The sequence below is a fragment of the Lissotriton vulgaris genome, unplaced genomic scaffold (genome assembly GCF_964263255.1).
Source record: "Lissotriton vulgaris unplaced genomic scaffold, aLisVul1.2 SCAFFOLD_285, whole genome shotgun sequence".
Lineage (NCBI taxonomy): Eukaryota > Metazoa > Chordata > Amphibia > Caudata > Salamandridae > Lissotriton > Lissotriton vulgaris.
In genome coordinates, this window is record NW_028246414.1 from 1,502,114 (window position 1) to 1,526,152 (window position 24,039).

Consider the following 24,039-nt stretch of genomic DNA (forward strand, 5'->3'; position numbering starts at 1 on the left):
GAGGGATACAGGTCAGCAGATGCTCTGCCCGCTGGCCTTGCAGCGGAACACCTGCCACATTTATTAGAGTTCTGCATCTACCTAGTTGGGATCTCTGAAATAAAAGTGCATTCTCCTGTGTGACAGATGCACCTTCATTAGTCAAAGATGAGCTTTTGAACTGTAAAGCAAAAGAAAAATGTCCCAGACTAATCAGGGACATTTGAACATTTTTCTTCCTGGGGCTGCCGTGCCCTCTCATGACTGTCCCAGGAAGGAAAAACACAAGGGCAATTCCAGATAGCGCAGAACAATTACCACTGTAACCCGGGGCCTAGTGATTGATAGACCGCTAGTTCAAGATTGTCTATTAGTTGTTCCTTCACCTCTACACAGGACAGGAGAACTGCACGTTTGGTGGGGTGGAATACCACCAAAGATTTTGCACTTTTTGCATAAGCTGAGATGAGGTCCCTAGGATGCCAGCTATTTAAATAAAAGAGTACATTTTTCATTTATGGCCACAACTGGCACAAAGATTGAGTCCATTACCTTTAAGCTCAATTATCATAGAGACAGAGGTTTCATCTCCATTGTTGGATTATCACAGGAACATGGAGCATCTCATCTGTAGAGTTGGATCAGCACATGGATAGGGTCTGTGTTCTCAAGCGGTGGTTTAGCACATACATGCAGAGTCGGTGATATCAAAGGCTGGATCGGCAGCAGGGACACAGAGCCTGCCACATCTAGAGATGGGAGTGGGTTAGCATGGGGAGGCAGAGTTTCTGACATCTAGAATGGGTTTGCACACGGTTGCAGAGACTCTCACAGCTCAGGCTGGTTTGGCACAGAGAAAACAGGTGGGCCTTAAGGTATTTTCATCACAATGTCAATGGCAATTGCGATGAAACAGTTGAAATACCAAGGAAAGAATGTTTTTTTATAACAGAGGCAGCACTGCCAAAACACCCTATAAAATCATTATGAAAATACTTCCTTACCTAATCAGTTATTAAAATATGACTTATTCGTTTTACAACTGCACCGTTGCTAGGGCTTTCAGACAAGTAACATCATATGAAGGTTGCCTTGCGCTGATGCTCTTGTGTTTCCTTCAGCCATGGTGGAGCTGGACGGCGATGACATCAGGATCTCCTCGCGAGGGAAGCTGGCAGAGCGCGACATTGTGCAGGTGAGTGATTGACAGGGCGGGCCCGCGGCTGCTCGTGCGTGCCTCCCACGATAGCCAAGTCACGAGCTGGACGTCATATCCTGCGACGTTATCCCGTCACGCTTCCCAGGAGTCCGGGAGCTCGTTGTTTCCAGGTGAGTTTGGTTTCTAGTTTTCCTCCCGGCGGCCGTGCTCTACTTTTGTTTCCTGTGCTGGTGACAGGCCAGGGAGACGCGCTGCCCTTGGGGGCTTCATTAAGAGAGTGCAACAGCTTCTTGTAGCTGAAATGCCATTGTATAATTCACTTAGTAATTTGGGAAGCTTGGCTAACTTCACCCAGAGATCTGTGCCAACATGGCTAATGCTTAGTGGATTCTAAACTGATGGCATGGAGGGAAACATTAAGGTGTACTCGTCTGACCACTAAACAGTACATTCCAGTCTGGATATCCATAATGAATATGCACCAGGAACTGCTCTGGTGCAAGGAACTTCAAAACCCTGGGGAAAATAACATTTTATTGTTTGGGTGCTTACATTCTCCATGTAAAAGATCAGCTTTAACACACTTTCTTGCAGCCTTGTGCACGAATAGATAACCCTCACATTATAAAGGCAAGGCCTACTGACTTTGCCAATGCTTTTTATGCCATGTATTGTTCAAATTTGCCAAGAAAGTGAACTGTGATTGTGATAAAATTTAATTTGACAGATTTGAACTAAACAAAGCCTCTTTTTAAAATGTCCTTCCAAGTAATGTTACATACATTCCAAAGGATGGAGGACATAGTTTAAAAATAGCTGTTCGGGTAGAGGATAAGAGAGGCAATGTAGTGGCCAATGTTATTCGCCTAATAAAATAGGAGTTTCAGATATTCTACTTCAACGCCATAGTGGTGTAGCAGCAAAATGTCCTGGAATAAGTCACCCACCCATTTTGTAACATGGAATCTGCATTTTAAGTCAGAATTCCGAAGCCGTCTGATTCTTGATAGAAGGTGTTCCTGGTTGCATTGTTGCCCTCATTGCACTGTTCCATTTAAAGGCATCATAAAAGACACTTCCACTTGGCACACACCATGTCTGCGATGATCATTCCAGGCCGTCATATGCGGTCAAGTAGGCTGCTGGAATCTCCCTTTAAGGCAGGGGTCTTAAAATGTTTCTTTGAACTCCCCCCAAGCACGATGTTTTCAAGTAAGGCCCCCTCCAAAACTTTGTGACAAGGAATGGGGGGGCGGGAGAGACAGGGCTAGGCGCGGCTTGAGAGATCATTTAACGTCAAGACGCCTGCGAGTATTCATGCACTTTATAAGTTATATCATTCATTCATTCACTTCAGTGGTACTTTTTCTGTAGCTCACAACTCACATTAAATATGGGCATATAAAACAACAAATACACCAAATTAAACCTGTAACTGACACAAAGATACTGCCCCCTATACTTGGGTCTGGGCCCCAATGCAACCAGTGCACTAATGATAACTGAGGCCTTTATTAGCAGTCTATCACCTCTGTCTCTTTCACCCCTTCCCCACCTTGCCTGACCTTCACTCCAATCTTGCAGTAGGCTCACTGTCCCTTTTAAGAAAAAAATGAGTTCCCACATGTTGTCCCCCTTGTTTCTTAAAGAGTGCCCTTATGCTGAATAGGAAAATAAGCCCCTGTGCCCTCTTTTGAAAGTGAGACAGTCATGATTGTGATGCAGTGTGCTCCTCAGGTACCCAGGACCCAGTGCTGCTGTACCTGCTTCACTAATGACAGCTTCTGCTAGTGGGCTGGCTGCTCTGCCATTTGATAAAACAGGGATCCCATCTTGCCATATCCCCCTCCCTACCATTTCTCAGGCTAAAGTAAGGAGTCTCCTCTACTTCAGTTTCCCCCCCTTAAGTTACTGCCCTAAGGCCAAAAACAACACTGTCATAGCAAGTGTGCATTGGGTCCTAATGCAAGCAAAGAAGGAAAGTAAAACTCCCATGATCAGGGTTTAGTCAGTAGCGGCTCCTGGAGGGAGTGCTGCCGGGCAGTGACGCAGGGCGGGGGGTAATAAACAGCGGATTATGGCCGAACGAGGGAAGTATACAAATAAATAAATAAAACACATTTTGTTGCGCGTGCTGCATCACCAAATGCGATCCATCGAACGCAATGAAATTTGTTTTATTTATTTCTTTGTATACTTACCTTCGTTCGGCTCTAATCCGGACTTTACTACACCCACCCTACCCCTCCCCGCCCTGCGTCACTGCCCCAGCACTCCCGCCAGGAGCCGCTACTGGGTTTAGTTGGTACCGCATACCACAGGGCACATGTGCCACTGTACCTGCAGCACCAATGATACTTTCTGTCCCTTTGTGTTAAAGTAAAATGCACGAAGGATGACCTGGGCAAATGCTAGCAAGGACAATGGGCCTCCACTCTGAAGACAGACATAATTGGGGTATAGTGGTCACTACACCCTAGCCCCAGTACTCGTTGCACTAATTATAGAGATGGCCCTTTAAAAGAAGCCCCTCCTATGCGGCATCTCTCTGAAAAAGATGTCTGTTCATTTATAAATGAAACAAGCATTTGCAATGCAATAGGTCTCGCATTAGGAAAGTTTGAGCTATTGGTATTGTAAATGACAAATTTTGTATTTATGTGTTGGTTTTGAAAATAGCTAAATTAATAGCTTTGTCATTTACAATTCCAATAGTTTAAACTTTCGCAAATGTGACACCTATAGCATTTGTAATGCAATATGTGTTGTATTTACGTGACTTAGATGTATAGATATTACAAATAACAATGGCTTTAAATTTTTTAAAATAAGTAATACTTAAATGAAAGTTATTGTAATTTATAATGGCAATAGCTTAATTTTTTATAAATAACTTTTGTGAAGATTATGTTCAGTGTATTTTATTGTGATGAAAATTCAAGAACAGAGGTGAAATATTAACATCTTTTTGTGACATTTGTAATAAAGCTTGAAACATTGAGAGAACATATTTGAACCAGTTGTTGTTGAATGGTTGCACAGATTGATGCTGTGGTGGCGCTGAGTGATGTGGTGGCGACGAATGATGCTGTGGCGTTCAGTGATGCTGTGGTAGCGCATAGTGATGTTGTTGTGCCCCTAAGTGATGCTGTGGTGGTGCTGAGTTAGGTTGTGGTGATGCGATAGATAGAGTGAGTGCTATAGATAGAGGGAAGGCGATAGATAGATAGAGGGAGGGCAATAGAGGGAGGGCGATAGATAGATAGAGGGAGGGCGATAGATAGATAGAGGGAGGGCGATAGACAGAGTGAGGGAGGGCGATAGAGAGACAGATAGAGTGAGGGAAGGAGATAGACAGATAGAGTGAGGGAGGGCGATAGATAGATAGAGTGAGGGAGGGCGATAGATAGATAGAGTGAGGGAGTGCGATAAATAGATAGATAGATAGAGTGAGGGAGGGCGATAGATAGATAGAGTGAGGGAGGGCGATAGAGTGAGTGACGGCGATAGAGTGAGGGCGGTAGAGTGGTAGAGTGAGGGCGGTTGAGTGATAGAGTGAGGGTGGTAGATTGAGGGCGGTAGAGTGAGGGCGATAGAGTGAGGAGGGTAGAGTGGTAGAGTGATGGCGGTAGAGTGGTAGAGTGAGGGCGGTAGAGTGGTAGAGTGAGGGCGGTAGAGTAGTAGAGTGAGGGCGGTAGAGTGAGGGCGGTAGAGTGTGGGCAGTAGAGTGAGGGCGTGAGGGCGGTAGAGTGGTAGAGTGAGGGCAGTAGAGTGGTAGAGTGAGGGAGGGAGGGAGAGTGGTAGAGTGAGGGCAGTAGAGTGAGGGTGTGAGAGTGGTAGAGTGAGGGCTGTAGAGTGAGGGTGGTAGAGTGGTAGAATGAGGGCGATAGAGTGGTAGTGTGAGGGTGGTAGAATGAGGGCGGTAGAGTGAGGGCGGTAGATTGGTAGAGTGAGGGCGGTAGAGTGGTTGAGGAAAATGTTGCTATTTCGACAGTATTGCTCGTAAAATAACACCTAGTATATTTGCAGATGTGCAGAGTGTGATATGTTATTTATTACCATTATTGAGTGTGTGGCTGTTGAGGCTTCATATTCATGAAGCCTCTAGTAAGTCATGATGTACCTTCCTTCCCCAACAATGGTAATAAGTAGCTTAATATACTCTTCACGCCTGAACGTCTGGATGACACAAAGCAAAATAACATAACAAAAGCCTAACAGAGCTACTACAGTACAACACAAAAATAACACAATGCAATAATGGAGCACGAAACACAGCTGAAAATCAACGGAGGACACCACCCAAACACAATGCAACAGTACAAGTATGCACAATCATTCTTGCCACACATTACCGCCTCTGAAAATCTGCTTTCATAATACGGTGGTAAAAGATGTTTGCAGCAAGCGCTGCCTTAACTTGCGACGAAGGCCATGAAATAGGACGAATCAGGATTGTTTTAGGGTTTTGCCCAGTATTCTTTGTCATCATCAGGAAGAGAATTAGTGAAATAAAATTTGGGTTGTACATTACAGTAAACTAAATGAGATACACAGAGAGGGTGTATTGCCACCCACATTGATTTTCTAGTCACAAAAGAATTGTCTGCCATTCAATATCTGAGACAAATGCTGCTATTTTGACAGTATTGCTCGTAAAATAACACATAGTATATTTGCAGATGTGCAGAGTCTGATATGTTATTTATTACCATTATTGAGTGTGTGGCTGTTGAGGCTTCATATTCATGAAGCCTCTAGTAAGCCATGATGTACCTTCCCTTCCCCAACAATGGTAATTAGTAGCTTAACCGCATCGCTGCTGCGGTTATTTTTACGCTGTGCGGCTGTTTTCGATTAACCGCGTTACATGGCGAGCTCAGCTCGTCATCAGCATCGAAGGGGTTAATATACTCTTCACGTATGCATAAATAGTTTAATTAATTTTAATACATTATGTATTTCTTTTAACCAATGTTATTAAACTAAATGAGAATGCACGGGGTTAAATTTGTGTAGTACAGTAAAACCACATTGAAGAAGCCCCCCTATTATAAGGAGAGTTGTTTTCCTGTGTAAAGTTATTGTTACTTTTAATCTGTGACACAGTGAAAAGTGTTTTTCTAATGGCCCTTTTGTAATAAACGACAAGAAGGAATAGCCTGCAGGGTAAAACTAATACCAAGATCAGGCAAAACCAGTGACGGCAAGTTGGACATTTTTGTCAAAAGTACATAATTATCAGCTATACAAAAAGTGTCATCAATAACTAGAAGATGAATATGAAGGGGCAACGATTGTGTCTGGCATAAATTGCATTTATTTGGTTAAATTAGTCAATTGCCTTAAAGAGGTGCATTAAGTGAATGTAAAGTTTGTAAATGTCTGGTCTGGTTTAAGTCCCTGCATGTGGGGAAAGCCTTCAAGGCAGCGCTGGGGGGGGGGCTGGGCAACCATGCCATCATTCCAATTCACGAGCAGATGGTCCTGTTTATGACCTGCGGAGCACGTGAAGTGACTGCTGGCAAATGGCTTTGATGTTCTTGTCTTGCTTTGTGGGAGGGGTAGGGGGAGCGAATTGCTGTGCACGCGCCTGGCTCTCACATGAACTGTATATGATCCGCAGTGGGTAGAGTTTTTGGTACTTTTGCAACACGTCTCAGTCCATCGTAGCAGTAGTAAAGGACGCCAAGAAGCACGAAAACAAGCAACCAGGCGCAAGCAAAGGCAGAGCGCGTGTATATGTTTTGTCCTGCGTGCGCGCAGACACGTAAGGAGACAGATTAGTGTGAACATGAGGATAGGTGGCAGGACAGAGTGCAGGGCACAGGGACAGGCACGGCGAGGCAAGAACATGAGGATTGGTGGCAGAACAGAGTGCGGGGCAGAGGGACAGGCACGGCGAGTCAAAAACATGAGGATAGGTGGCCAGACAGAGTGCAGGGCACAGCGACAGGCACGGTGAGGCAGGAACAAGAGGATTAGTGGCAAGACAGAGTGCGGGACAGTTGTGTCTTAAGGTGGCGAAAGCGAATGAGGATACTTGGCAGGACAGAGTGTGAGGCTGAAGGACAGGCACAGCGAGTCAAGAACATGAGGATAGGTGGCCGGACAGAGTGTGGGGCAGAGGGACAGGCACGGCGAGGCAAGAACATGAGGATAGGTGGCAGGACAGAGTGTGGGGCAGAGGGACAGGCATGGCGAGGCAAGAACATGAGGATAAGTGGCAGGACAGAGTGTGGGGCAGAGGGACAGGCATGGCGAGGCAAGAACATGAGGATAGGTGGCAGGACAGAGTGTGGGGCAGAGGAACAGGCATGGCGAGGCAAGAACATGAGGATAGGTGGCAGAACAGAGTGTGGGTCAGAGGGACAGGCATGGCGAGGCAAGAACATGAGGATAGGTGGCAGGACAGAATGTGGGGCAGAAGGACAGGCATGGCGAGGCAAGAACATGAGGATAGGTGGCAGGACAGAGTGTGGGGCAGAGGGACAGGCATGGCGAGGCAAGAACATGAGGATAAGTGGCAGGACAGAGTGTGGGGCAGAGGGACAGGCATGGCGAGGCAAGAACATGAGGATAGGTGGCAGGACAGAGTGTGGGGCAGAGGGACAGTCATGGCGAGGCAAGAACATGAGGATAGGTGGCAGGACAGAGTGTGGGGCAGAGGAGCAGGCATGGCGAGGCAAGAACATGAGGATAAGTGGCAAACAGAGTGTGGGGCAGAGGGACAGGCATGGCGAGGCAAAAACATGAGGATAGGTGGCAGCAATGAGTGTGGGGCAGAGGGACAGGCACGGTGAGGCAAGAACATGAGGATAGGTGGCAGGACAGAGTACGGCACTGTTGTGTGTTGAGGTGGCGAGAATAAAACACGAGGTACTTAATAAAGACAACAAGAAAGGGAGAGTGAGAGGGAAGGATGGTGAGGTGAGCGGAGATATGAATCAAAGGCGAAAATAAAGGTAGACTGAGCAAAAGTCAGTAGAGGGGAAAGAGAAGAGGTAAGAACAGAAAGACGGAGAAATGAAAGAGGGAGCAGTTCGAAGAGAGGCTGCATGAGGGAACTGGGAAGAGAGAGACAGGGAGAGTATTAACAAGAAGGAGACACGCCAGTCAGAGGCAGGACAAGTCGAGACAAAGAAATAAAATGAGTTGCAGGACAATAAATGAAAAGGCAAGATTGGAATAAAGGATTTTAAATGGGGAAAGAACTCGTGAAGGTAAAATAAAATGAAGGTACAGACAAGAAACTTAGAAGGACAATCTCTCGGCATTGCATGGCGGGGAGGCGGGGGAACAGGGAAGCGGCGTTCCTTTGAAGTAGGAAGGGTGGGAGGGAGCAAGCATATGGCGTGTGAGCGATAATGAATGTAAGAGGGGGAACAGGAAGTGAGGCCAAGTGCGCGCTGGCGAAGCTTCGCGCTTGAGTGCCTCACATGCACTGGGCATAATCCGCACTCGTAGCGCGCCCTGCCTCGCAAAATGCGAGGCAGGGTGCGCTACAAAATTCATTTTATTTATTAAATTGTTTACTTACCTTCAATTATCCATACTCCAGTTTTTAGCATTCCCCACCCTGCCCCTCCCCCTTCCCGCCTCTCTGCCCCACTGAAAGTCCCTCCACGGGCCGTGGCTGCACCATTTGTCTGTGCCTCGGCATCAGACTTCAAAGGCTGCCGCTCCTCCGCCCCCCGCATCACACTTGAAAGGAATGCACTCCCCAGCCCCTACCACAGCAATGCCGAGAGCTTTTTTTTTTTCTACATGGCTCGTTACTTATTTCCTGTCTTTCTCTGGCTCACATTTTACTTTCTTCTCTGACTCATGCTTTTTTTGTCGGATCGTGCAATTCTTTCCCCACTCTTTCGTCTGCTAGTGCTTTTTTTCCCACTCTTGTCAGCTCAAGCTTTTTTCCCCCCACTCTTTCGTCGGCTCGAGTATCCCCTCCCCCACTCTTTCGTCGGCTCGTGCTCCCCCACTCCCTCTGTACATTTGTTCCCCCTACCCCTCACACTGTTGCACGCCACACACTGCTGCATGCCTTACACTGCTGCATGCCTCACACTGCTGCACGCCTCACACTGCTGCACGCCTCATACTGCTGCATGCTGCACACTGCTGCAGGACACTGCTGCACGCCACACACTGCTGCACGCCACACACTACTGCACGGCTCACACTGCTGCACGGCTCACACTGCTGCATGCCTCACACTGCTGCACTCCTCACACTGCTGCATACCTCACACTGCTGCACGCCTCACACTGCTGCATGCTACACACTGCTGCACGACACACTGCTGCACGGCACACACTGCTGCACGCCACACACTACTGCATGCCTCACACTGCTGCACGCCTCACACTGCTGCATGCCTCACCCTGCTGCACGCCTCACACTGCTGCATACCTCACACTGCTGCACGCCTCACACTGCTGCATGCTGCACTCTGCTGCACGACACACTGCTGCACGCCACACACTGCTGCACACCACACACTACTGCACACCACACACTGCTGCACGCCACACACTGCTGCATGCCTCACACTGCTGCACCCCTCACACTGCTGCATGCTGCACACTGCTGCACGCCTCACACTGCTGCACGCCTCACACTGCTGCACGCCTCACACTGCTGCACGCCTCACACTGCTGCACACTGCTGCATTACTTACACTGCTGCATGCTGCACACTGCTGTATGCCACACACTGCTGCACGCCTCACACTGCTGGATGCCTCACACTGCTGCATGCCTCACACTGCTGCATGCCTCACACTGCTGCACACCTTACACTGCTGCACGCCTCAGACTGCTGCACGCCTCACTGCTGCACGCCACACACTGCTGCACTCCACACACTGCTGCACGCCACACACTGCTGCACACTGCTGCATTACTCACACTGCTGCATGCTGCACACTGCTGCACAACACAATGCTGCACGCCTCACACTGCTGCATGCCTCACACTGCTGCATGCCTCACACTGATACATTACTTACACTGCTGTATGCTGCACACTGCCGCATGCCTCACACTGCTGCACACTGCACACTGATGCATGCCACACTGCTGCATGCCACACACCGCTGCACGCCACACACTACTGCACGCCACACACTGCTGTACCCCTCACACTGCTGCAAGCCTCACACTGCTGCACGCCTCACACTGCTGCACACATCACACTGCTGCACGCCTCACACTGCTGCATGCCTCACACTGCTGCATGCTGCACACTGCTGCAGGACACTGCTGCACGCCACACACTGCTGCACGCCACACACTACTGCACGCCTGTAATGGCTGGATTTTCTGAGTAGGTGGGATCAGCCCCCAGGGGCCCCTCCAACCCAGCCAGAACGTACTCACCTTCCCTCCTCAGGACCACCTATCCAGGCACCTGGTACCTACCTGAGGATGGGGAACTCGCAATATACAAGCTCATATTATTAAGAACACCACTAAATCTATAGGGATACTAAGAATACTCACTGATTACTAGGGATATCCATACCCTACACCACACTTATTTACATCAGTTGGTCTCGCGGCCACCCTGACCCAGACCGTTCTACCCTAGGGCAGATATGACACACAATCCGGTGCGTCTACACACGGGCCTGCAGAACCCAATGCTCCCTTTTCCAAACTGTTCGCAATCCTGCGAAACTACACACTAGTTCGACTACCTAGTGCTCTCATTTACTCAAGCCACAATCCAGTGGGTATCCACACTGATCTCATACTCAGTGCTCTCATTAACGCCGCATATCAACGACGACCACATTCCTATGAACACCTATACATATATATATATATATATATTGGGAAGTCTCTTCACTAAGGGTCTGCTACTACAATAATATTATGGGATGGTGTACTAACTTAGTCCCTTGGTTGCAAGTCTCCTCTCTCCCTCACTATTACTTACCTGATCAGGGGTAGCATCTGTTCAAACAGTAATACCTATCAGGAGTGATTACCCTCACTGTATGGGGATAAAGATATACACACTATGTGACTGAGTTATTTCTTGATTTAAGCGCTCCTACCCCCCTTTTTGATCCATCAGTGGCTCAACAGCAACTGGCTTGAAGCCAGGATAACTTTATCATAAAAGAACTCATGCACACTAATTCACTAATTAATGGGGTCATTTATTATTAGTACAATATAAACCTTTACACAGAACTGACAAAGACTATAGGTAGAACACACCGCTGAAAGAGAAAAGATTAAACATAACAGGAACACTCCACTGAAAGGGAAAAGATTAGACATAAAGTGTAAGTGTAACTAATGTGATGAAAACAATATCACCTGATTAGTGTGAAGTCTTGTTCTAGCTGTCATCTGGGTTCCTCTCTCGTCTGTGCCTTGGCTCATCTCAGACTCCCTCTCTCTCCTGCACTCTTGGGTACACCTCTGCGCTGATCGCTCTGTCTCTGGACTCCTCTCCCCCACACGAACTGTCTCCACCTTCTATCTTCAATCTTAATGGTTCCTGCCGCTCTGATCACCGTTCATTCCACTAGCTTATTCACTCTGTCTCTGCGCCAATGTCCAATTAACTCCATCTGCTCCCATAGGTTAGTCCACGATCTCTCCTCCGTCTCTTCTAAAAGGCATTACTTCAGACTCCAGCTATTCACACCTCCTCCTGATAAGCAACTGCTTCTGGCTGCTTCCTTCAGTTCCAGCTCACTATTCAACTCAGCTCTTCTCCAGCTTGAACCCTCTCTGCTTGACTCCCTCTGCTCGACTCTCTGGCTGACTGACTCTCTGCTTGACTGCCTGACTCCGCCTCTGCACTTCACTGATATAGAATGCTGTTTCCTCATGGAAAGTTCCAGCCAGCAGCTTCCTCCCACCAATCCCATGCACCAGGCTCCTTGCGCTAGACGCTCCCACAGTGACCAGTCTGCTTGTTTCGTCTAGAGACCTGAGCCCGGGAACAATTCCTGAATAAAGGCATATTAAGCAGCTATCCTCTTCTAGATCTGGAAAAAAGGGCTTAAAAGGGCCAACACAGGCTATGAATACCTATACTAGATGCGAGCAAGACTAATGATCTATATCACTGCTAAATAAAGCCAAAAACTCTGCCATTACATTGCACCCCTAGATCCTTATCTTGCGAGCATCAGTAAACAACAACAACCATCTAAACAAACATCAACATAATCTATCCAACATAGGCTAAGAATACCTATCCTAGATGTGAGCAAGATTAAGATCTATATCACTGCTAAATATCTCTGCCATCCACCCTTAGATCCTTATCTTGCGAACATCTTATAAACAATAACATCTAGATAAACAAACATCAACACAATCTATCAACAAATCAAAACCTAAAAAAAAACTCCCTAAAAACAATGACAACTCAAGGAAATTCCACCTGAAACTCAATTGTAGGGAATAGAAACCTAAAAACAAATCAAAGCACCCTTGACTTGAATGCTGAAACTTATCTGAGATTGGATCTGATAACAACAGAAACTAACCAAAGCATCCTCAAACTAAATGTGCCTCAACTTCTAATGATAACTGGTGAAATCTAGTGATATAGGGATTTATGTGTTGAATGAAAACAGCAAGGGGCCTAAATGGGGCCTACTTCGGACAACTTAAGCCTAAATGAGGCCTACCTACTATTGTCAACTTAAGAACTAAATGTGTTTCAACTCCTAATGAGAAAACAACAAAGGGCCTAAATGAGCCCTACGTACTATAGGCAACTTAAGCTAATGATGACTCATGAAACTATTGGTGTAGGGGCTTGTTTGTGGGATGAAAATAACAATAGGCCTAAATGAGGCCTACCTACTGACATTTGTCAATTTAAAGTAAAATCTGAGAAGTAGACATGGTCAATGTTTGGGCAAACATTAATACATAACCATACTAAAAGACACACCACCCAGAACAATCCAAATTTTAAGGTAACCACCCTTTGATCAATCAAGGTGAAAATGTAAGAACAGTAAAAAAAAAAACAACCCCATTTCTACAAGATAGCTGGTGTAACATCAATCTTAGAACAACAAAACAACCATTTTACATCATACTGTGGAACACATGTGCGCACCACCATTCAAAAAAGTCCTTCATTGGCAAAAACTGTTTTGAAGAAAACAGAAAAACTATAATAGGTGACATGTTTTTTGCTTTAAAAGTGGGGCCTGCTTGTCCAAGGGATTATTCATCAAATCCTTTTATAATTCTGACACAAATAAAACATGTTTGTGGGTTTTTTTTTTTAAGTGGGGCCTGCTCGTAGTGATGTCAACAAAAAATGCAGGCCAAGGAATTATATAACCCAGTCCAAATTCTTCAGTGTAGGCCACCACCCTACATCCTCGGTATCCGGACACTTCCTCCAATGCGGCCATCCATCACCCTTCCGGTCCGGTCTGGTCTGGTCTGGTATGATCTGATTCCATCATCCAAAAATAATAAACTAAAATAAAAACATGAAAGTAAAGAGCTAAAACAAGAAAAGAAGTGGAAGGGGGAGGGACCCACGCGCAACCACAACTTCAGCAATCCTAGAAACAAGAGAACAAGTATCATTATTCTTGCAAAATAAAATTTTCCATTTAAAAAGCACCCCGGGTGCCTTTCATTATTGAAAAGAAAATATCCTAATTAATTAAAAACATTCAAAATTTAACTTTTAATAACATTGCGTAGGGCCTAACATACCCTAATCCACACTAAGCCAGCCCCTCCCTTCAGAGCAGGAGCCACGCTACAGTATGAAGCTACTTGAAATACTGCCATATGATGAGCCTCTCTAAACCAGCCCCTCCCCTAAATAAACAAGCCATCCGCGGAAGAAAATTGGATTGTAGCCAATCATAACGAACAGGGACATGATCGAAACCTTCAGAGCAAAGGAAAAAAAACTCGTCTGCACAAACCAGCTGGTCTGCCAAGGTCGACAAACAAATACCTTTGCCTGTTCTCATGCCTGATTTGTGCTAACCAACGAAAGCTAGCATTTTAAAAAAAAACAATTCTGTTACAGTGTACTGCCAATTAAAAAAGCTCCAGTTTTTAAAAAGACTTTTGTCCAACTAATTCAGCTAAAGGCAAGACACTCAAAATATGGGCACTTATTTAGAAAGGGGCAACTAACTTATACACACAAGATTATACATTCTGCATTTGGGAAAAAAACGAATTAACATGGTCCATTGTCAGCTGCTGAAAAAGAAATAATTTGTAAAACAACATAAAATGCAGATACATTTCAACATTGTATTTAATTTAAGGTTTTGCTGACACATTTATAAAAACATACATTTTAATTTACATTTGGGAAAATAATAATGTTACATTTTAACATTTTTTTCTTTCAAAGGCACATGGTTGCCTTCCACTAATTAAAAGCACATGTTACCATGCACTGTCGGGCAAGATTGATTATACTGAACCTGTGATCATTGCAACCAGCACATTCCTGTCTAGATGGAAACCCTCAAAGAAATAATTAATGAAAACAGCTCCGTAGCGTGCACTCTAACGGGCCATCTTTTTAACATTTCACTCATTTTAAAAAATAAAACACAGCTCTCTCCGTAATCCGACTGGTTGATTTATAACCACATCAGTTCCAAGGCAAACCCACACAAATTCGTAGACGCATTTCAAAAAGAATGTGAAATGAACAAAAACCCTTCGCAAAACACAAGATGGTACCTTTCCGTCAAGAAACTGACAAAACACATAGGCAGACCAAGGAATCAAAAAAAAAGTCAAAATCAAACCATCAAAAATCCTTAAAATAATCCACTGACTTTTATAGTCAGGTCAGATAACCATGCATGTTGACAGCATGTAAAAAATAAAGACTGCCACCTCAACTCAAGATATTAACCCTTTGGCAGCTCAAGCACAATCATTCCCCAATGTCCATGGATACATGGGAAAATCATGAGCACATTTCTTCACGTTTACAGATAACACGTACACATATTTTCAAAAACGTTATCCCCAAGCACCCGAGAGAGATCCAGCTCTCTCCTGCCAAACGTAATGATAACATGCCCTGTCCAAGCCATGACCACATGGCGCTATTCACAAGCCATATTTACAAGACAAGCTTTTCACAAACAACATTTCCAAGGCGCAATGCACAAGGAACACAGCAGATCAACATGAGAACATGCACCTCACAAGCCACATTAATATGGCGCTATTCACAAGTCATATTTACAAGGAGCTATATTCAAAGAACTCCACAAATCATATTACAATGAACACATTTCACATTGCACAGCATAAGCAAATGCAGCAAGCAATTGAATGGGCAATTTAAAAGCATTTTTTACACACATTTATACAATTGGACCATCACATAGATGTAACTGGCTTCCTCATGTAATGCCATCCTTCAACTCTGACAGTTTAAACACCAAGATGAAAACCATTCCTTCCACCCTGAATAAACCAAATGCCATGATGTAATGCAATCTCCTCACGCTGCAACTGTTCAAGCCCATATGTCTAACAGGCTACATAAACTGCAACATTACGCCAGATGGAACCAGCGTTCAGGGCACTCCCTCAGAACACATGGGAAACTCTCTAAGCACATGGCCAGATCACACAGCATTCGTAAGATGACGACTACGCCAGATGTAATGGCTGGATTTTCTGAGTAGGTGGGATCAGCCCCCAGGGGCCCCTCCAACCCAGCCAGAACGTACTCACCTTCCCTCCTCAGGACCACCTATCCAGGCACCTGGTACCTACCTGAGGATGGGGAACTCGCAATATACAAGCTCATATTATTAAGAACACCACTAAATCTATAGGGATACTAGGAATACTCACTGATTACTAGGGATATCCATACCCTACACCACACTTATTTACATCAGTTGGTCTCGCGGCCACCCTGACCCAGACCGTTCTACCCTAGGGCAGATATGACACACAATCCGGTGCGTCTACACACGGGCCTGCAGAACCCAATGCTCCCTTTTCCAAACTGTTCGCAATCCTGCGAAACTACACACTAGTTCGACTACCTAGTGCTCTCATTTACTCAAGCCACAATCCAGTGGGTATCCACACTGATCTCATACTCAGTGCTCTCATTAACGTCGCATATCAACGACGACCACATTCCTATGAACACCTATACATATATATATATATATATATTGGGAAGTCTCTTCACTAAGGGTCTGCTACTACAATAATATTATGGGATGGTGTACTAACTTAGTCCCTTGGTTGCAAGTCTCCTCTCTCCCTCACTATTACTTACCTGATCAGGGGTAGCATCTGTTCAAACAGTAATACCTATCAGGAGTGATTACCCTCACTGTATGGGGATAAAGATATACACACTATGTGACTGAGTTATTTCTTGATTTAAGCGCTCCTACCCCCCTTTCTGATCCATCAGTGGCTCAACAGCAACTGGCTTGAAGCCAGGATAACTTTATCATAAAAGAACTCATGCACACTAATTCACTAATTAATGGGGTCATTTATTATTAGTACAATATAAACCTTTACACAGAACTGACAAAGACTATAGGAAGAACACACCGCTGAAAGAGAAAAGATTAAACATAACAGGAACACTCCACTGAAAGGGAAAAGATTAGACATAAAGTGTAAGTGTAACTAATGTGATGAAAACAATATCACCTGATTAGTGTGAAGTCTTGTTCTAGCTGTCATCTGGGTTCCTCTCTCGTCTGTGCCTTGGCTCATCTCAGACTCCCTCTCTCTCCTGCACTCTTGGGTACACCTCTGCGCTGATCGCTCTGTCTCTGGACTCCTCTCCCCCACACGAACTGTCTCCACCTTCTATCTTCAATCTTAATGGTTCCTGCCGCTCTGATCACCGTTCATTCCACTAGCTTATTCACTCTGTCTCTGCGCCAATGTCCAATTAACTCCATCTGCTCCCATAGGTTAGTCCACGATCTCTCCTCCGTCTCTTCTAAAAGGCATTACTTCAGACTCCAGCTATTCACACCTCCTCCTGATAAGCAACTGCTTCTGACTGCTTCCTTCAGTTCCAGCTCACTATTCAACTCAGCTCTTCTCCAGCTTGAACCCTCTCTGCTTGACTCCCTCTGCTCGACTCTCTGGCTGACTGACTCTCTGCTTGACTGCCTGACTCCGCCTCTGCACTTCACTGATATAGAATGCTGTTTCCTCATGGAAAGTTCCAGCCAGCAGCTTCCTCCCACCAATCCCATGCACCAGGCTCCTTGCGCTAGACGCTCCCACAGTGACCAGTCTGCTTGTTTCGCCTAGAGACCTGAGCCCGGGAACAATTCCTGAATAAAGGCATATTAAGCAGCTATCCTCTTCTAGATCTGGAAAAAAGGGCTTAAAAGGGCCAACACAGGCTATGAATACCTATACTAGATGCGAGCAAGACTAATGATCTATATCACTGCTAAATAAAGCCAAAAACTCTGCCATTACAACGCCTCACAATGCTGCATGCCTCACACTGCTGCACGCCTCACACTGCTGCATACCTCACACTGCTGCACGCCTCACACGGCCGCATGCCTCACACTTCTGCATGCTGCACACTGCTGCACGACACACTGCTGCATGCCACACACTGCCGTACGCCTCACACTGCCGCACGCCTCTCACTGCTGCATGCTGCACACTGCTGCATGACACACTGCTGCACGCCACACACTGCTGCACGCCACACACTGCTGCACATCTCACACTGCTGCACACCTCACACGGCTGCATGCTGCACTCTGCTGCACGACACACTGCTGCACGCCACACACTTCTACACACCACACACTTCTGCACGCCACACACTGCTGCACGCCACATACTGCTGCACACCACACACTGCTGCACTGCTCACTGCTGCATGATGCACACTGCTGCACAACACAATGCTGCACGCCTCACACTGCTGCATGCCTCACACTGTTGCACGCCTCACACTGCTGCATTACTCACACTGCTGCATGCTGCACACTGCCGCACGCCTCACACTGCTGCACGCTGCACACTGCTGCACGACACACTGCTGCACTCCACACACTGCTGCATGCCACACACCGCTGCACACCACACATTGCTGCATGCCTCACACTGCTGCACGCCTCACATTCCTGCACACTGCACACTGATGCACGCCACACTGCTGCACCCAACACACTGCTGCACGCCACACACTACTGCACGCCACACACTGCTGTACAGCTCACACTGCTGCACGCCTCACACTGTTGCATGCCTCACACTGCTGCACGTGGCGCACTGCTGCATTACTCACACTGCTGCATGCTGCACACTGCTGCATGCCTCACACTGCTGCACACCTCACACTGCTGCACGCCTCACACTGCTGCACCCTGCACACTGCTGCATGCCGCACACTGCTGCACGCCTCACACTGATGCACGCCACACACTGCTGCACGCTGCACACTGCTGCATTACTCACACTGCTGCATGCTGCACACTGCCACACGCCTCACACTGCTGCGCGCCTCACACTGCTGCACTCCTCACACTGCTGCATGCTGCACACTGCTGCACGCCACACACTGCTGCACGCCTCACACTGCTGCACGCCTCACACTGCTGCATGCTGCACACTGCTGCACAACACACTGCTGCACGCCTCACACTGCTGCACGCCTCACACTGTTGAATGCCTCAAACTGCTGCACGCCTCACACTGCTGCATGCTGCACACTGCTGCACGTCACACACTGCTGCACGCCTCACACTGCTGCACGCCTCACACTGTTACACGCCTCACACTGCTGCACGCTAAATATAAAAAAAACACCTCCTCCTTTAGAAGTAGACAAGGGGACACGGCGGGGCTTCATGAAACCAATTATTCAGACTACTGGCATGACGGGTTTCGGTGATAGCCTGTCTCAATTGCCTCGGGTGCTTAGGGTTTCTTTTTTCCAGTCTTTTACATTTGGCCCCTCCTTCTAAAGTAGCGGGTGCACACCTGAGCCACATTCCATCAGAGAACACTCAAGCAGTTCAGTGTTTAAAGACTGCAAGTCCGATCATGTGTGTGTGTGTGTAATATATATATATATATATATATATATATATATATATATATATATATATATATATATATATATATATATATATATACATACATACATACATACAGTTGTCTGATACATACTCCAGGCATAGTGACATTTTCCAGTTGACCCTTCTATCCTAATAGTTTCTTTTAACAGTTTGAATTTAGAGGTTCCAATGAATCCAGTTGGAATTCAGTGTATTTATTTCACTTTTCGTTTCAGGCAGTTATTTTCTCTCAAATATTTTCGAGTTAAAGACCTAATGTAAAGCATAAAGTTAATTTGTCATGTTGGGCAGTTATGCAATGGAGGGGTATGCTGGCAAGGATCGTTTTCTATATTTCAGCAGCACTCTGGACTGCCAGTGCTTAATTTGTAATAGACAAAGTGTCAGGGCCTAAAGTTTTTCTCAGAAGCCTGTCAGCAGCAAGGCTGAATGTCGGGCTTACCACATACCTATCCATCTTTCACTTCCACCTTCCTCCCCCGTTTCTCCTTCATGTTCTGTCCCGGTCAAAGTCTGTTGAAGAAACATAAGTGCAGGTAGCTCCTCCTGCAACCACCGGGACAATCTAAGTACTGGCTGCAAGGCCCTGGCCTCCGTTCATTGGATCATTACATGGCATGGTCTGGTTTGTTCATTACAAACAGTGACGACATTTGCCCCCGAAGTAACACCAGGGTTCTCTTCTCCATGATGGATTTGTGTTCGAGACAGAGGTTTTTGAACATCTTGATGGAATTTCTGGATATCCCGTCCCAGCTTGAGTGGGTCTGGAATATGAGAAGGTTGCTTGCAGAGAGCCTGAGACGGAAGCCCTTGAGCGACTGCACGTCAGCAGCAACATACGACGGAGGGGGTCCCATCTGAGGAGTTTATGATAAAATAATAAGGCCGCGTGTGCTCTCAGGCCGCAGCTGGATGGCTCGACGCGCTCCATTATGTGCGACGTCCCGGGAGCTCCCCTTGGGGACCCGTCTCCTGCCGCAAGACGATGCTGCTGCGTGGAAGCGCCGGAGCGAGGAGCGAACGAGTGTTTAATCTTCCAGCGGGAGGGAAAAGGCCCTTGGGCCAGAGGGCATTCTGCATTCAATTACCCACACGCATGGCATCTGCCTTAGCGCACGAGGCCACATGGAGTAGGATGTCCCACGGTTTCCCTGACCTCACGCAGCACTTCCACTGCAGGCGTAACTAGATACAATTAGGGCGTCCGTGGCATCGAACATAACATGGTGCCGATATGGGAGGTAGAATGTAAAGCTTTGAGGCGGCGCTATTGCAATGTCGCTGCCACCGCTGCATGAATGCGATGCAGTATTCTTGCTTGATCCAGTATTCTTGTTTACCGCAAACTATACTGTCGTGGAAGGCAGAGTGAAATGCAATAAAGGCCCTGATGCTATCACGGGAAGCGGGGTTGAACGCAATTATGCTCTCTGTGACGCGGCCATCTAGAACCTTGCAAACATTTATATTGCCACATTTGGTCAGCCACAATCATTGTGTGAGGGTCTACATCCCCTTAAGGTTTGTGGGCGCTAGAAGATGTATGGTTGGGCGGGGTTAGAGGCGGAGCGAGACATGATGATACAAAGACACAAAGACACTCCCATTGAGTATTCATTTTGGTGTGGTGTGAAGCCTTGTTTGGAACAAGCCCTAAATCAGGGCTTTAAGAGGGATGAAAAAACTGGGGGTCTCTCAAAAGGGCGTGACCAATGTATTTAAGGGCGTCGCTTAAAACACATAAAAATCTGTGTTTCGCGTAGTGTGCCACCCGACTTGTATTTTGCTTTTTCTGTCATTGCATCCCAGATATATGATACAACAAGTAACATCATACGAACAGCAAGTCAGGACATTTGGCTTTGTCGGTGGTTGTTAGTTGCATTAGATAAATGAGCACCCAGCTCGTAAGTCCCTCACTCAGTAAAGAACGGACCGCACTCTGTTGTATCTTTTAAATTGAAATCCGCGATTTTTATTTCATCGCAGCTTACGAAACAGGACGCGTTTCGGCATCTCGCCTTTGTCAACTGTTTGTTGGTTTGTCATTTTCACACACATTTAAATAAAGTTGCACTGTGATGTCACGTCCTCTCAGATATTTAACAAAGAAAAAGGACAACAATTCATTCTTGTTGTAATGGCGGCCATCTTATAATGCGTGTTACATTAATGAATTTCATACACTTTTTACAATGAGCGCCTTTAAACAGAAAGTTATTAAGCCCTGTATGGGCATTAATTTACCAAGCATTTTGCTGTGATCGTTTGCATATATATACATGTAATTAATTCAAGTTGATGTTCTATACAATCCATTGCTTAAACTTGAATGTAGCGAAACAGAAGTATGTACAAGTTCTATGGCTACAGATAGCGGTTCATTGAGAGAAAACACCATATGAAATCTCCTAATGATTACTAAAGATAAGTTCCTTAGAGATACAACCATTGTGATGTCAGATTACTGACCAAGATGACTGGCTAATTCTTCTTCAGTATTAAGCCCACGTGGAGACTTAGTTTGGAGGTCTAAAAGAAATCTAGACTCCAGTCTCCGCAACTGCATCTCTCTGTCCCCTCCCCGTTCTTTTAGGGGGACCTGGTCTAAGCAGAAAAATTTCAAAAGATTACGATCACTGTTATGTGCTGAGGCAAAGTGTCTGGCAACTGGATAATTGGGGTCACTATGTTCAATTGCTCTGGCATGTTCTAAGATTCTCTTCTTGACCGGGTTTATCAAGCTGCCAATATAATGTAATTTGCATGGACACTCTAGACAATATATACAGAATGGACTTGTACAGGTTAAAAATGTGTTGATTTTTCTGACTTTGTATGTTCCTGGAATTTCATATGTTCTCACTTTAGAGTTAGACTTACAAGCTTTACAGTTTTGACAGGGGAAGAACCCTGTTAGGTTTCCCAATCTTGGGGTTCTTGGTATAGAGTCAGAGTGACTGTGGATCAGAACATCCTTTAGGGACCTGTTTCTTCTGTAAGTGATTTTCGGGTGACTGGATAGATTTTTCCCTATTACCCCATCTGTCTTAAGGATATTCCAGTGACGAACCATGATTCGATGGATCTGATGGGAATCCTTGGAAAAGGTGGTTATAAAACGAGGGGTGTTAGCATCATTGCTCTTTTTTCCTTTTAACTGTCTGAATAGGCTCTCTCTCGGAATTCGATAAATAAGCAGCAACTATGGCTTGTATATAATACTGAAAAAGCTACCACTTAAAGCCCTGTTGATGCCACGACAATGTTGCTGATCCTGAGTTTCAAAAGAGAGTTTCCCTTCCCTTTTTCTTTCTTATTTTTCTGTGTCCTTTTATAGAAATATCAAAAATGTTAAAATAATATGGTCCATTCCTCCATTTTGACTGTTTTTCTCATTGTTAATTAGTTTTATTGTTTTATAACATATTCTTATCACAACATTGATATATCTGTACTACGTTTCTATGATTATTTTTAATCCATGCTGTAGTTGTACCCTTGTTCTTATATTTTAATAAAGCTGTTAAACTCCCCACCCCCCCAAAAAAGAGAAGAGAAATCCACAGAGAAAATGACTCTTTTTAAAGGATTTCCATTCCCCTTCCCAGCTCACCTGGTATGACGTCATGCCGTCACTTCTCCACTAGTGAGAAGTGAGCAGTGTGAGCGCGCACATCGATGTCCCTGCTTTCACTGCAGTCCGGAAAAAACAGACTTCCTCTGCCAGGGCACAAAGCAGAGCCCGATAGAGACCCGTTTCGAGCCCTCCTTTAAAAAACTGCCGGTGCTAAGCACTGGTGACACCCGGTCCACTTAGAGCCCTGCCCTAAATCATTATGGAAGGGGTTTGTAAACTATGAGTATAGCCAAGCCATCTACAGTACGATTAGCACTTTCAGGCTAAAAAATCAGTGCGTCCCAGGACCAACGAGACCCTGGCATAGCATCATTAATAATGAGTTCCACACCACTTGCAGGATCTACCAAAACATGTGAAAAATGTATCAATATAAATAAAGGAGTTAACTTATTACACGAAACGAAGGGCAAACCCGAAATGTTAATGCTTCCTTGTTTTTGCAATATTTGCAGCTTCCTAATCCAATTCTCTTCCTACTTATTTGCCTTAAGTGCAATCCTTATATCTTGTAGAGTGCGCACACATACACACAGAAACAAGTATTTCACACATTTCTTTTTAAATATCCCCTGAGTGTCCTGATACTCTTCCTCTCTGATCTCATTTCTCCCACAAACTTACACAATATCAGGCAAATACGAACACATATGCAGACAAATACACAAAAGGCTCACTTCGGATTATTTCTTAGTTACTTCGCAGCGCCAGCGAAAGTTCAATTGTGATTGACAGAGTGGGGGGCGTGGCTTGGCCGGCTGCAAGATGGCTGCACTCTAAGTGGGCTCTGCCGGTCAAGCTCTCTATCCAGCATAATCCTGCAGCAATCGCCTTCCTTACTGCACAAAATTACCTTCTCTCGACTGGCTGGAGAGTGGGGATCCGCCTGTGATCTTTCCGGTGGCTCTGGATACGGCTGGCGCGGTGATCCGATCCCCGAGGCTGGCGCTGGGCCTCGTGCCCCGGGCCTGCCTGAATTCGCCTATTGGAGCTGCCGGTGGGCAACCTCGGTGCTGTGGGGCCGGTTGCAGCGGATCGCCAACTGACTCGCGGTGAGTCGCGCCCTGCAGGGGGGGGGGGGGGGGGACGGTTCGCCGAGGGAGTCGGGGGCCTCTTGCTGCCGGGCCCAGTCCTGCGGAGTTGTGGCCTGGTTGGGGCCTGA

At 46.1% G+C, this 24,039-nt stretch overlaps 1 protein-coding gene across 2 annotated transcripts in view; it reads left to right on the forward strand.

Annotated features, from left to right (window-relative positions):
- The window catches only part of LOC147665960 (copine-5), a 1,339,740-nt gene that overhangs the window by 1,292,856 nt on the left and 22,845 nt on the right, over positions 1–24,039 (forward strand). For both annotated transcript variants that reach the window (XM_086949376.1, XM_086949377.1), the window contains one exon: positions 1,101–1,174. In XM_086949376.1, the coding sequence (XP_086805502.1) occupies positions 1,101–1,174 (74 nt within the window). The remainder of the gene's footprint in view (positions 1–1,100; positions 1,175–24,039) is intronic.